Here is a 15,779-nt window from a genome sequence, read left to right on the forward strand (position 1 = left end):
ACTTAAGACATTGCTGAACACTCTTGTGAAGAGAAAGTCTTGTCTTTCTCTTTCCTTTCCCACTTTCTAGCAAAGTGAATCTTATTGATCCAACTGGGTAGGTGTCTGCATCAATCAGATATGATAGCCAAAGAGAGAGCTAATATTACAATGTGACTAGTTGAGGCTTGGCCCTAAATGAAGCTTTTCCCAGGGAAGAGGGAATCAGAAACTGTCCCAGATAGTGGTTGGGTTGCCCTTCAGCACCCATAACCCACCTTCCCAGTGATCTCCATTTATCCTATCCAAAACTTATGTTTGTTCTCATCCAACTATACATCACACCAGCTTGGCCACATCCTTATTCTTTAAATAATTTATTCTTTAGACCTGGGGTCCCCAACCTATGATGAGTTGTATAATTATTTCATTATATGTTACAGTGCAATAATAATAGAAATAAAATGCACAATATATATAATGCACTTGAATCATCCCCAAACCATCCCCCACCCCAGTTAGTGGACAAATTGTCTTCCATGAAAATGGTCCCTGGTGCCAAAATGCTGCTGCTTTAGACTTCTGCTGATTTTCTTCTAAGCTCACTTACCACAATTTTTTTTTTTTTTTTTTTTTTTGACAGAGTCTCGCTCTGTTGCCCAGAGCTAGAATGCTGTGGCATCAGCCTAGATCACAGCAACCTCAAACTGCTGGGCTCAAATGATCCTCCTGCCCCAGCCTCCTGAGTAGCTGGGACTACAGGTACCGGCCACTATACCCAACTAATTTTTTCTATTTTTAGTAGAGATGGGGGTCTTGCTCTTGCTCAGGCTGGTCTCGAAGTGATCCTCCAGCCTCACCCTCCCAGAGTGCTAGGATTACAGGTGTGAGCTACCTTGCCCAGCCTCACTTACCACAATTTAGGATTTTTTGCTCTCTCTTTTCTCTGAAGTTTGGAGTGCTTATGGGATAAACTCACTGCTTTGGTCTCTCTTCATGGATAATCTCCAATCCCATTCTAGGCTGGTGACATTAAATTTTCTATTCCAAAAATTTTATAATTCCTATGCCCAGTCCAGATGTTGCCTGTGAATTCCAGACTCACATATACAACTATTCAGGGACATCTCCAATGTAAATGAATGCTTAAGGTATATAAAAAATAGTTACATCCTATTTCCCCAAATCTCATCCTTTTCTACAATTTTTGATCATCCATCCAAGAACTTCAACAGCACTATAGGGCAGTGGGCAATCATACAATCTCTAGAGGCATACTGCCTTGGGTCTAATCCAGCCCCATATCTTGTTCATGTTCTAGTCAGTCAAAGGGTGAGAATACTTGATCCAGATGATAAACATGTTGAGTGGATGGAGTTAACCATTGCAAAGAGCTTGGCACAGTTTCTGAAACATATAAAGGGCTCAGTAAATGTTAGCTACTTTTTTCTCACCCATCCAACCTAATCCATCAATAAATTCTTTTGTCTTTCTCCTCCTAAATCTAACTCTACTAATTTTATCAGGATTATTCCAATTTTCCATTTTCCCCCTGCTTCATTCTACTTTTAGTTGCATAAAATTTATTTTCCACATAATAGCCAAAGTGTTTAAAATCTTGGTAGTTTGCTTAGGGAAAATAAAAATACGAGTGCCTTCCTTTGGTGTATCAAGTCCAACATATTCAGGCACATGTTTAATCCCAGCCTTATCACTTAACATTTTACCTCTGATCACTAATCTCCCAGCACACAGGCATTCCATTTTTTGAGCACAGAATCTCCCTGCCTTAGAGGGGGTGTGCCAACAGTTCTCTTGGCCTGGAACTTTTAATCCCTGGACCATTGTTTTCCTTATTTAAATCATTTCTTAGTCATTATCATGACATCTGGTTATATTTTATTTTTTCACAGCACTCAGAACTTCTCTCTATTTGAAACTGCTTTGCCGAGTTGTCAACTTGTTTATTGTCCCTCTTCTCCCACTAGGTTATCAGCTCAGGGAGAGCAGACTCTTGTCTGCCTTGTTTATTGTGGCATCTCAATGCCTGGCACAGAAGGAATACAATTAATATTTCATGAAATGCTGAATGGAATCCCTTCAACTGCTCTCTGATTTATTTCTTGCATCCACAGCTCCATTACCGCTGTCATCTCTATGTCTTGCACCTTTATGCCCTTTATCACTATTATTTCCCTCCAATCCATCCAGCCTCCTTCCACCAGAGGCATCTTCCTATAACCAGAGATGATTATGTAATTCCCTGCTTTCTTTAACTTTTATCATCTGGAAAATAGATCTAAACTTCGTAGTTTGACATCCAGACCCTTCACAAGCCTATATTATAACCACATCTTGACCACAAGGAGAGCTCCACATGGGCAAGGACCTTGGTTAGCTTGTTCATTTCTATAGTGGATATTCTCAAAACATAGTCCCAATCAGCATCTGTATTTCCTGGGAACTTTTTAGAAAGGCAAGTTCCTAGATCCCACACAAGAGCTAATGAAACAGAAACTTTGGGATGTGGACCAGCAAACTGCCCTTTAACAAGCCCTCCAGGTTATTCTGATTCACACTCAAGTTTGAGAACCACTGTTCTTTTTTTTTTTTTTTTTTTTTTTTTTTATTTTCTTTTTTTTTTTTCTTTTCTTTTTTTTTTTTTTGGAGACAGAGTCTCACTTTGTTGCCCAGGCTAGAGTGAGTGCCGTGGCGTCAGCCTAGCTCACAGCAACCTCAAACTCCTGGGCTCAAGCGATCCTCCTGCCTCAGCCTCCCGAGTAGCTGGGACTACAGGCATGCGCCAGAGAACCACTGTTCTTTATCATCAGTACTTAATCCACTGCTTGGCACCTGAATATGAATGAGTGGTTATCCACTTTGAACATACTGGATGTTCCTTCTGTCTGCCTGGAGGGTTCTTGTATCAGGCAGTGCAAGTGCCACCCTAAAAGCCATTTTCCCTACTTCCTTACTAATACAACTTTGATTTTGTTCAGGTATTTCCTTGCTCCCTGCCTTGGGCTCCAGGGAAAGCAGAGTTCCACTCAGCCTTAGAGATCTGATTGTAATTTGAGCACACCTATCTCATGTCCCTTACTAATGATTGGCTTGGGACTGAGTATAGTGTCAGTTCTTTGGAGCTATGGAAATCCACAACAATGAAGACCAACTTCTCCAACATCATGATGATTAAGGTGAGATGGTATTCGTTGATCAATAAACATTGTGCATGTATGTGTATGTGTGTGTGTGTACATTGTGCGTGTGTGTATGTGTGTGCGAGCACATATTTATGTTTTGGGTAGGGGTGTACAATCAGGGACACTTCAGGCGGAGAAACATTGCAAAGGCCTGGAAGCTGGAGGGGTCTTGGGGAATTCTCAAAACTAGAAAAAAAAAAATAGAAAGAAAGAAGAAAGGAAAGAAAGAGAGAGTGAAAGGAAGGAATAAAAAAGAAAAAAAGAAAGGAAAGAAAGGAATAAGAAAGAAAAAAGAAAAGGAAAAAGGAAGGAAGGAAGGAAGAGGGAGGGAGGAAGGGAAAGAGAAAGCAAGAGAGCTCTGATGTTGGGGTGGAGACTTAAGTGAAAGCCAGAAGTTGCAGACACTGAGGACATACCATAGCATAGATTGCTGATTTTTTGCTTAAAGCAGTGGGGAATAGTTGAAAGGTTCTGAGCAGGTATAATAATACATGATCCGGTGGGCTTTTAAAAAAGATCACTGTGACTCTGGAATGAAAACCGGATTCACTATTGATGGAGGAGCTTTAGTATTATCTCAAACTAAAACAAAGGTGAGATGAGGTTGAACTGCAGCTGTAATTTGGTAACCTAAAAGTAAATACTGGTTTCTATCTTTGTGCTTCTTTTACCTTGTTGAGAGAATAAAATGGCTGGGAGGGCTGGCTAGAAGTGTTTCTCAAAGGGTTTCCATAGGACAGTGATAGTGATTCTTGGGTGGTTTTGGCATTTTCACTTATGAATGAGGTGCCCCAACCAAATCTTTTCACCTACTTCCCAGAGAAATCTACCAAGCAGTGGCCTGAGAAATGGGGGAGGAAGAGAAGTTCTGTTATTTTCTGGGGTTTAGTAGCTTTGGCATTATGTGATCACAGACGTTAGACTTCCAGACTTCCACTGAGTGTTCAGCATCCGAATGTTAAAAAGCATTTAATCCCCCCCGTCCCCCCCCCCCCCCGCCTCCTTTCTCACTACCTCTAACCTGCCAATGCACAGGGGTAGGAGAGCTGGAGACAGGATAGGAGAGACAGACTCGGATTGGAGCTCACAAGTAACAGAAATGGCTGGATTGGAAGACTGCAGAGCCAATCTTTATATTCCGTGGCCATACTAGTGAGGAAACTGAGGCAGCTGCATGCTGTGAATACTGTTGATCCGGGTCTACTTTGTGAAGCGAGGTAGGGCTAGGGTAGGGTGGAGACGGAGAGAGAATTTTTCTCTTTTCGTTTACATCTTGAAATAAAAATCTAATAACGAGAGCCTTTTAAGTAGTTGTTTAGTAAGAGAGAAATAAAGCAAATTAAGTATTAACTTGCAGATACAGCTGCCCCCTAAAATGTTTGTGAAAAACTTGCACTCCTGAAGGACTCTCAAAGCACTAGGCAAAGGGCCTAAAGGAGTAGGGAGAGTAAATGGAAACAAACACACAGCTTTGGGCGTGGGTGGATACGGGCAGGATCACAGCGAAACAATGTATTTTTTTTTTTTTTGCAGATTGGTATTTTCAAAGGTTACTGTAGCCTTACACAGTTGATACTTTACATAAAATGGAAACCAGAGCTTCACCAAGCGCTACTTGTAACCTACATAGTGTCTATGTGTTTTCAAAAGATTCTTTTTCTAGCTACAAATAAATCAAAGTGCCTGAGGAATTAGCTTTTTCAGCCCACGTTCGCTTACACAGCTGGGAGCTCTTGTACAAGGCGCAATTGTTAGAACCAGTTAGTGGGTGTGCCATCCGAGAATCCTGTAATGCTTTTCAGTGTTGCCACTTACCTTAAACAAGCATCTAATTCCCAACAAGATTACATCCTAGTGCACAGCTCCAATTATAAAAAAGGTGAGTGGCTCTGAAAAGAGCCTTTCGGTTTGACAGTGCCTAGAAACACATTTACTTAGAGCTGGTGTACTTGGTGACAGCCTTGGTGCCCTCGGACACGGCGTGCTTGGCCAGCTCTCCCGGCAGCAGCAGGCGCACGGCAGTCTGGATCTCCCTGGAGGTGATGGTGGAGCGCTTGTTGTAATGCGCCAGGCGAGAGGCCTCCCCCGCGATGCGCTCGAAGATGTCGTTGACGAAGGAATTCATGATGCCCATGGCCTTGGACGAAATGCCGGTGTCAGGGTGGACTTGCTTCAGCACCTTGTACACGTACACGGAGTAGCTCTCCTTGCGGCTGCGCTTGCGCTTCTTGCCGTCCTTCTTCTGGGCCTTGGTCACCGCCTTCTTGGAGCCCTTCTTCGGGGCAGAAACGGACTTGGCGGGCTCAGGCATAATTAATTTTAATACCTCCGCGAAATAAAGAAAATGATGTGTGTGGCTCAGGATCCTGCTTATTTGTAGACAGTATTATGTAAATGAAGATTCAGTTTCGTAATCCCTGATTCGTTCTTTTGCTGTGGCATATGTATGCAAATGAACGATCGTAGTTCTATTCTCCTATTGGTCATATCCTGAGAGCAGTTTTTCTGGCAATCAGGCCAACTTCCTTTACCTAATTAGCATTTTATATAACAAGTTCTTTTCTGTCCAAACAATTGAGATTAGTTTGCTTATTTTAAAAACTAGAAGTTGCTTTCTCCTACGTTTTGAAAACCCAGGTAGACGAAGCTCGTGGGAGTCATGTCTTTGAATTGTGAGACTTGTTTAAAATCTCCTGGAAAAACTATATGCTTATATTTGAATCTAAGTAGATTCTAGACCAGTGGGCCAGAACTGAGATCTAGGCGACTTGTGATCACCCAGATAATCCCAAGAACACTGTTTCCCACTTTTACAGAGTGCACAAATGCATCATGAAAATAAAGGGCAGGGAATAAATCCCAAGACGGAAAGCAAAATAACATTGCTTGAAGGGAGGTAAGACAGAAAAGAATTCCTTAGTCAATATGGCTACAGTCCTTCCTACTTGAAAAAAGTGAATCACACCTAGTTTAGCCACAGAGCGGGGATCAGAAATAAATAGTTCTTCAGTCTAACTAGTGAAAACATAGATTTTAAAAAATCTAAAATGGAAGATCCCAGTATTTTACAGCTTTATTTTTATTATTGTGATTTCAGGCTAAAGTAGGTTTTTAGCTATTTTTTCCATTCCCATCTTTCCTTTTGCAGAGAAAGAGTCCTTCCTAAATGTGACTGTCCTTGTTTTAAAACCCTCACTCCACTCTCCCCCTATGGTCTCTCCCACCATTCTTCTAACTCTCCAGGCAAAAAGGCGCCAGCACTAACAGAGTTCCACCCTGTGGCTAGTTAATGTCTAAGAAAAACACACTCCTGAATTTATTATGTCTTATCTTTATTTCACAAAATAGTTTGTCTTGCTCACTTCAGTGATGAGGAGGAAACCTCTCAAGGTCAGTATCTTTATTTCTTCCTTATTACCAATTTACCCAATGTAGCAATGCTCAGAATAAGAGCTAACATGTTTATTTCTATTTATTTAATTCTAAAAACCCTATGTGATGAATATTACTATTTTTTTTTCCATTTTATAGAAATGGAAATTAGAGCACCCAAGGCACAGCACCTTCCCCTCCAATCCTACTCAAGCCCATCAATCATAACTGGTGAAGCCAGAATGATGATTTAGGCAGAGTCTGGAGTCAGTCTAGGCCCTCAACCAAAGGATAGACTCCAACTGCCCTGGTGGGTTGTGTTAGAAAAAGAGAGAAATGGTTCTTGTTGTTCTTCTCATTTTAAAAGCATAAGAAATAGAACACTTCTTTAATGACTAAAAGAGATTGTTAAAAATGAAAAAGCTTTGACTGTACAATGTACCTAGTCAGTACAGAAAGAGTAGATAGACAAATGAGACAGAAAATTTAAACTGGATTAAGGGAAAAGTGACAGAGGGAGAGGCAGAGAGGAAGTGTGGGGTAAAAAGAGACAGAAATTTGCCTAAAAAGGATGAGCCAATATCTTGGAAAGACACAAAATGTACATATACAGAGAAAATCATAGAGAGAGGGATCAATGATATAATCTGCAACTGCAAGAAGAAAAGAAAGTGAAGTGCACATGAAGGTCCTTAACTACATCCTAACTACACATATCAGATGTTCAACTGATAAAATAGGATTGACACTTGTAACTGATCGCAATGAAGTAACATTGCCATTTATGATTTTTAAAATTCCTGCTTAAGACTTTAAGATTCCTACACTTTTGTATCTATTTGAATAAAAATGGTGATCTGGCACATAGGTAAACAAGAAAATTATACGAGAATATTTTTAAATGTGAAGAATCTGAGTGGCCCTGAGATTCCTTATGCCTGATTGAAAAGATTTTTAAATGTTTATATTAAAATATTACTTCCATATAAAAGAGCTTCTGCAACATAAACAAGAATTATAAAACAAATGCCTGGTACTTAAAAATCCAGTTTAAGAACTAGATTGCCAGTCAGGTGCGGTGGCTCATGCCTGTAATCCTAGCACTCCGGGAGGCCAAGGCGGGAGGATAGCTCGAGGTCAGGAGTTCGAGACCAGCCTGAGCAAGAGTGAGACCCCGTGTCTACTAAAAAATACAAAGAAATGATCTGGACAGCTAAAAATATATATAGAAAAAAATGAGCCGGGCATGGTGGCACATGCCTGTAGTCCCAGCTACTCAGGAGGCTGAGGCAGAAGGATTGCTTGAGCCCAGGAGTTTGAGGTTGCTGTGAGCTAGGCTGATGCCACAGCATTCTAGCTCTGGGCAAGAGAGCAAGACTCTGTCTCAAAAAAAAACAAAAAACAAAAAAGGAACTAGATTGCCATTAGTAATTTACTAGTAAGGACCAAAATAATGATCTAAATCCCTTCAACAGATTAATGGACACTCCTTGGGCTAAAAGACCCCTGAAGTTTTAAATCCCTGGCCATGGCAAGACTGGAGGCTGGTCATGTCTCATTTGCTGCCACCTCCCTTTCCCTTATTAATCATTACTAGGTTTTCTCAAAAGCCAACTAGGGAAAACAAAAGGCAGGAAAACCCCTTCTATTACTTCATGAGACCACTGGGTGCCCTCCTGCTGTTTTTATGGTTGGACAAGACAGATACCCAGGTTCACAATGAATTCCTTCTTGAGAAATGACTGTGGGCCATGGGCTGATTTTGACCAGTCTCCTGAGAATGAGCAAAACTTGGTTCTTACATTTTACCTTTTAATGTATAGGACCTATTATAATGAATTTAAATGTTAAATCTCCACCCGGCGATGAACATGGAACCTATGTTACTGTATGTTTCACACCTGTAAACCTAATGTGTGTCCTGGTCTCCTTCATGAATATTCATAAGCCCCCTCTTGTATCCTGTTGAATATGTATAACAACAGGATACAGACACCCTGATTAACATATATTCTTACTTCTCCTTCCTCCCCCATGAAATACTGCTCTTGGATTTAGCTTCCTTTCCTGCCTGACGGTCTAGCCCCATTATAAATAAAGCTCTCTTTTAAAATTTACCTACCTTGTGACTCCTTTTCAGTTGACACTGGGCCTTGTGTAACTTTTTCCAGTTTCATCTGTTCTCCTACCCCATGCACACCCCAAGATATAAACCACTATCCTACATTTTGTTTTAATTAATCTTGGTTTTCCTTTATGGTTTCATCATCTAAGTAGGGACCCATAAATTTTACCTTGTTTCATTTTGCTTATTTTTATCTTCAAAGAGATGTAATCATAACCTGTGTAATTTTATGATTTTTTTCATTCAAACTGATGTTTTTTGAGATTCATTCATGTTCATATATGTTATTCCAGTATCATCATTTTTAATTGCTGAATAAATAGTGACATTGTTTTACTCAATTTATTGTAATAGACATTTGTATTGTTTCTATCTGGTATTACTGAAGTCATTACTTCTGTGAATTTTCTTGCATGTTTCCTGATATGGATGTGCACACATTTCTCTAGAACATATGTAACAGGATGAGAGGTTGTTGGAGACAGTCACATGGAGCTGCCCAGGATGAAGACATGTAGGGCACAGTTTCAAGTCTGGCATAGAAAAATGGCAGGCCATCTCCTCTGCTCCACCCCCTTAACTTCTTTCCCAGTTACCAATAATTGTTCTTAACCGTCCATCATATATGCTGACCATGAAAATATCTGAGTGGAGAAAAGCATTTTCCACCTTCTATTTCCCAGTAGGTAGTACTTTTCCAGCTGTTGTGACATTAGAAAGGTCTCTAGAGCTTTGTTGCGGAGGCAATTGGGAATATGAACCCTTATTGAACCTGAGATAGTAAGCCTTCCTTATAGAAAAGTTCTAGTGTTGTACATCCTGAGACACTCAAAGAGAAAGGCTATTTTAATTTTGTTCTTTCCAGTTCAAGCAGTTCCAAGCTGCCTCTTTCAAAGGGCAACTCACTTTCTGTAGAATTAATACAAATCTTATTAAACTAACTCTTATATTCTAGTTACGTTTCCACCATTAACTGCTCTAGCCCAAGCCCTTTTGTCTTATCCTGTTTTCATAATTACTACTTTTTTGAACTCAGTATATAAGCTCAACTCTCATTTTTTCTTGGGGGATTCATTCTTTTTTCAGATATATACCTAAAGTTACAAAGGTTGGATTTTTATGTAATTTTTTTGTTACCTCATCTTCTAATTGATTAGGTATCTATTGCTATTTCTTATTCCATCCTTGAAGTTAGATCATAAGTACTTGATTATCTTTAGAGGGGGCCCAACTCATCCCTTTATCCAGAACCCACTCCCAAGATAACCAATCCTCTCCCACTAAAATAAAATCAATCCATTCATGAGGGAAGAGCAATCATGACCTAATCACCTCTTAAAGGCCCCACCTCTTAAAATGGTTGCAAGGAGGATTAAGCTTCCAACACATGAACTTTGGGAAACACATTCAAGCCATAGCAGCCTGTGTTTGGCCTTGTTAAAGGTAATGGGGGTTGGGGGGAGGTGTTGAAGCATTCATGAGTCTTACTTAAGTCATATAGCAAAGGGTGCTTCCTTGCATTAAACCATTTTGGAGACAAAAAAAGGTGGGAGGATTTCTTTAACCAATGCTGTTTTCCAGGATCACAGGGCTCAGATAAATGTCAATTATCATTGGCTGCAGTCAGTGACATCTTATTTAAATCTGATATTTACAAAAAAAAAAAAACCCATAAAATATTAAACACATTTGGTTTATTTTAATGTAATCTGAAATTAATGAAATATATTAATTTTTCATAACAATATATGTTGGATACCATGAAAATTGCCTGCCTGTCCAGGCGTACCTTCTGAATCCCTATTGCTCTAAATTCTTCTGAGATAGTAATTATTCAATGAGCTGTACCACAGGATTGTTAGTTTAAAAACAAAATTGGCTAGTATGCTTATAAATAAGTAGATTTCTCCAATAGACATTGCCTCCACAAAAATTCTCACCAGATCCAAAAACAATGATTTTTTTTTTCCAGGTTTACATAAAATGGAACTCCAAAATAATAGTAAATATTAACTTAAATGTAATATATTCTTTTTTTCTTTAAGAATATGCAGTACTTGACTTTCTGTTTCTGAGTTATTTCACTTAAGATAATGAATGCTCTCCAGTTCCATCCACACTGCTACGAAAGCATGATTTCATTCTTTTTTTATGGCTGAGTAGTACTCCATAGTATATACAAACCACATTAAATGTAATATATTCTAAAGTATTTTGCTATATGACTGTGATCTCAAGGAAGTTTTATAAGTTTTCTTTTACCTTTCTCAGAAAAGCATATGTCCATATGTCAGTTTTGGAATATGTCAAATATTTTATCTTTTCAGTATGTTTACTTTTTTTAAATAACACACAGGAAATGTATGTAATAAAACGTGCCTTAGAGAATGCTCTTCTTATCTGAGTCTGAAAACAAGTCGTGCATGGATCTTTTAAAATAGTAATCAAAAAAATGAAGAAAATGGACAAATATGCCTGGAAAATAGTTACCAAGAGAGTGCAAGTATAGCAATACTATTAGACAAAACAGAATCTAAAGCAAAGGTATGTGTAGGGATAGAGAGAGAAATGAAAGCCCTCCTGAAGCAAAACACTGAAGGACTAGGGAAACTACAACAAACACACTAGCACACAGTTGCCTAGCTAACAAAAAAAAAAAAGGAAAATTCTCTAATCCCTCCCCCACCCTTAACCCCAGAACAATCAGAACAATAAAATTTAGAAGCGAAAATTAGGATGATAAACACACTAGCTTGGATTTTCTGGAGCAAATACCATTACTAGGATTCTGAGCTTTGGCAATTATGTCCGTCCCTTCAGGAAGAAAATTCTAGGCTCTTATACAGAACTGGAGACACATAGCATAAAGTCAGGACCATTTGAGAAAGGGTAGCATTAAAAAAAAAAAAAAAAAAATCTAGCAGAGGTTCCTAGGAAGAAAACTTGTTTGTCTCTATAGGCATCTGTGCCTCTGAGGAGTGGGGTAGAGGCTATCTGGGCCATGGATTTAACCCTAAATTTACATAAAGTCTCGGACTTTTAATGAACGGGCCTTGAAATTAAATTGACCCAGGTTCACGGCGCCCCCTAGTGCCTTACAAAAGCAAATGTAAACAGCGTGAGGAGGAAAGCATCATGAACCGAAGTTCTTAAGAGCTACACAGATTGTTTTTCTATTATTGAGCACCTGTTATGTATCATCAGACACTCTATCAGGAACTTGGATGTCCAAACATAAGATCATAATAAATATCACCAAATCAAAAAGAAAAATAGATACTATGGAAAGTTAGACTTCTGAGCAAACAAGAGACTTCCATCTTCCCCTACACCCCCAAAGAATTTCAGATATTGAAATTATCATATAGATAATATAATTATTTACTAAAAGTTTAAAGAATAAAATAATGAAACAATCAAGGTGCAAGAGACAATCAAAACCAGGCAGATTTGAAAAAGAACAAAATAGAACGTCTAGAAATGAAAAAGAGCTATATCCCATAGTGATAAAAACCCATGAATAAGATGTAACAATTGGGACCTTGTATGCACTGACCACAGAAGCACTAATTATGTAAGTCAGTAACTAGCAGAATAAGAAGAATTTCAAATTTATGATTGTAGGGTAACATTTCAATATACTGCTCTTAGAAACTCATGTAACAAGCAAAGAAAAATCCTTATGGTTGCAGAAGATTTGAACAAGACAATAAACAAACCTGATATATCTATGATTCCTGTATTGACACATAGAAAACATCCAAGTTTTTTCTAAGCACATGTTGAATGATTTCAAAAATTAACCCTGGTTTCACAAAATGTAACAATAGATACTAATGAATAAATTTTATACACACTATATTATTTTATCATAATCAATTAAAGGACAATAGAAAAGTTTTTTTTTAAAGATAGTAAAAATAAAATAATCTCTCTATATGCTGGTAAATTAAAAACCACACTCCTAAATATTATGGATTAGATTGGAAATCATAAGAGAAACTATTAAATATTCTCAAACAAATACGAATGAGAATAATACATAAGAAAATTGCAGGACGTACTTGATGTGGTACTAAAAGAAAAGGATATGATGTTAAATGCATACATTAAGGAACAAAAACATTGAAGATATGTAAACTAGGTATTCAGCAAATGTAACTTAAAAAGAACAGGAGAGTAAGTCAAAATAAAGTAGAAAGAGGAGACATTTTAAAAGAACAAAAATTAATTCAATAGAAAAAAATGGAGATGACTCATAAGCCAAAACCTTGTTCTTCAGGGAAATTTTTTTTAAAGTGTGTGTGTGTGTGTGTGTTTAGCAGGAAATTATAGGAATAAAGGGACAGTAATTATCAAAAGGGAGATAAAATGAACCACAAGAGGGCTAGTTGTGCTGATTCACTCCTGAAATGCTAGCACATTGGGAAACCAAGATGAGAGGATCGCTTGGGGCCAGGAGCTCGAGACCAGCCTGAGCAAGATGGAGACTCCTGTCTCTACAAAAAATAGAAAAATTAGCTGGGTGTGGTGGAGCGTGCCTGTAGTCCCAGCTACTTGGGAGACTGAGGCAGGAGTCTCTCTCAAGCCTCAGAGTTTTAGGGTTCAGTGAGCTATAATGATGTCACTGCATTCTAGCCTAGAAGACAGAGCAGCAAGACCCTGTCTCAAAAAACAAACAAAAAAACAAAACCACAAGAGAATGCTATGGATAACTTTTACAAAAAAATTAAACAATAAGAAAAAATAAGAAAATTAAGTAATAGATAAGCAGAATGAGCAAATTATAATTACATAAATAGAGTAGGCAGTTAAGAAACAAAATCGCTCCTATGTCCTTCCACTCAAATGATGCCAAGCTCGGATTTTACAAGTTTTAGTGAATTGATGATCTCTATTTTCTTAAAGAGACAGGGTCTTGCTATGTTGCCCAGGCTGGAGTACAGTGGCTATCCACAGGAACAACAGCAGTGCCCTACAGTCTCAAACTCCTGGGCTGAAGGGATTCTCCTGCCACAGCCACCTGAATAGCTGGGACTGAAGGGATACACCACCACATCTGGTATGATCCATATTTTACATAATCTGTTTCAATAGAAAAATAGCTCCCTTACTTATTTTTTTCTTTAAAATTGTATACCCGTATTATTCAAACCAGAGAAGAACAATACAAATAAAAGAAAGGAAGAGAGAAAAAAAGAAGAAAATAATTTATAGCTTTGTCTCAGTTATGAGCATTCATTTATTTTTTAAAGAACCCTGTTTAAAACAAGATAAAATAGAAAACAAGAGGCCATATTTTTTTTTTAAGAAAATAAAGGATGTCATGTAGGGTTTATTCCAAGAATAGAAGAAATGTTTAGCATTATAAATCTGTCAGTGTAAGAAATCGATAAAGAATTATGAAGTCAAGGGTGGGATTTTAGAAAAAAAAAAGAACTATGAGGTCATCTCTATAAATGCTGAGAAAGCATTTGATAGAATATCTTTCATTGTAAACATTTTTAACAGACTAGAATGAGAAGAGCTCTTCATAAGGAGTAGCTACCATGAGCATAACAATTAATTGTGCGATTTTGGAAGGACTTCCACAGAGTCAGAAACAAGACAAGAGTGTTGAGGCACTACTATTCAAGATGGCATCACAGGGCCTGGCCAATACTATGAGACAAGGACAGGAAGTAAGAAGGGTAAGGATTCAATAACAAAAGACAATTATCTTTGTTGTTTGAAAATAATATAATTTCCAATGTTAAATTCCACAGTTATCTATAAATAAATAATTAGATCTAATAACTCAAGAGGGTTGGTGGGCATAAAATATAAAATGCATACAAAAATGCATGGCTTTTCTATACACTAGTAATTCCAATCTGAAATAGATATAGAAAAGCCAGACATCATTCACAACAGTATAACAGATTCTATATCCAAGAATAAATATTTCAGATCTACATTAAGAAATCTATGACATGTCATTGAAAGACACAAAACAAGATCTATTTAAATGAAGAGACAGGTATATGCTGTGCTGTATATGTTTTATGATGACTCAATATGCTATTCATAAAATATTCATACATTCCAAAATAACCTAAAAGTTTAATGCCAAAAAATCTCTGCCAGATATTTTGTAGAGCACTGTAAAATTCATATTGATGAAAAAAACTGGTCAAGATGATTCTCAAAAAGACAGAAGAAAGAGAGAATAGTGGGCCTTGACTTAGTACTACATATGAGGACATACAAACCTGCAATTAAAACAGTGTGGCATTAGTCCTGATATACTGAGCAGGTTAGTAGAACAGAGTTAGCCATTTTTGCTGTTCTCTGGAAGTCTCTTTACTGACATTTTCTAATTGCCAATCGATAGTTCTTCAGCCTTTGAGTCTCAACTTCTGTATCTTTGGGAATGGGAAGGAAGGGTGAATATATTAAAATATTTCTCTGATCCTAAGCCTAATACACACTGTTGGCTAAAGCAACCTGGCTGATTCATCAAGTTGGTGAGTGCTTTCAGTGCAGAGAATGGGACCTTTGTCTGCATAGAAGATGTTGGTGTGTCATGCAAGATAAGAAGCATCCCTTAAGATGGAGAAGGTGATAGTTGAGTGGATGTGTATGTGTGATATTGGGAGAAAAGTATTGTGCAGTACTGTTATGGGCAGACAGAAAAGTAGAAATCTCACTGGTCCTGTGAAATGTAAGGTTTTGTTTTTGTTTTTACCTGTTATTTAAATTCATTCTTAGAGTTATCAAGAAATAATGTCTTTAGCGTAATGGTTAAGAGAAGGGACCCTGGAGCTAATCTGCCTATGTCAGAAAGCCTCTGCCATTTATTAAGTGTATGACATTGGGTAAGTTATTTCAAGATTCACTTGGTATACTCATGGGTAAAATTGGGATGACAACAGTGTACAGGTGTGTTATAAGGACTAAATGCATTAACATCTGAAAAGCACTTAGAAATGTGTCTGAGTGCTTGCAAAAAAAAAAAAAAAGTAAATGAATAAAAATGAGGGGTTGTCTGCTACGTGGGACAACAGCTGCATTGTATTTCTTCGGCTCTAGGCGTTTTTGCCCTCGTGGACCCTTTCCTC

General features: G+C 38.0%; 2 protein-coding genes across 2 annotated transcripts in view; one reads left to right on the forward strand and one right to left on the reverse strand.

Annotated features, from left to right (window-relative positions):
- LOC138398975 (histone H3.1) overlaps positions 1 to 15,779 on the forward strand; it is a 62,806-nt gene that overhangs the window by 9,178 nt on the left and 37,849 nt on the right. The window lies entirely within an intron of this gene.
- LOC138398979 (histone H2B type 1-C/E/F/G/I-like) lies at positions 5,063 to 5,496 on the reverse strand. Its single transcript, XM_069493425.1, has one exon. The coding sequence runs from the start codon at positions 5,491 to 5,493 to the stop codon at positions 5,113 to 5,115; it is 381 nt and encodes a 126-aa protein (XP_069349526.1). The 5' UTR covers positions 5,494 to 5,496; the 3' UTR covers positions 5,063 to 5,112.

The sequence above is a fragment of the Eulemur rufifrons genome, chromosome 18, assembly GCF_041146395.1.
Source record: "Eulemur rufifrons isolate Redbay chromosome 18, OSU_ERuf_1, whole genome shotgun sequence".
Classification (NCBI taxonomy): Eukaryota; Metazoa; Chordata; class Mammalia; order Primates; family Lemuridae; genus Eulemur; species Eulemur rufifrons.

What these genes read in the sequence shown, in the direction of transcription:
- LOC138398979 (XM_069493425.1), bottom strand. Translation starts at nt 5,493, where the DNA reads ATGCCTGAGCCCGCCAAGTCCGTTTCTGCCCCGAAGAAGGGCTCCAAG.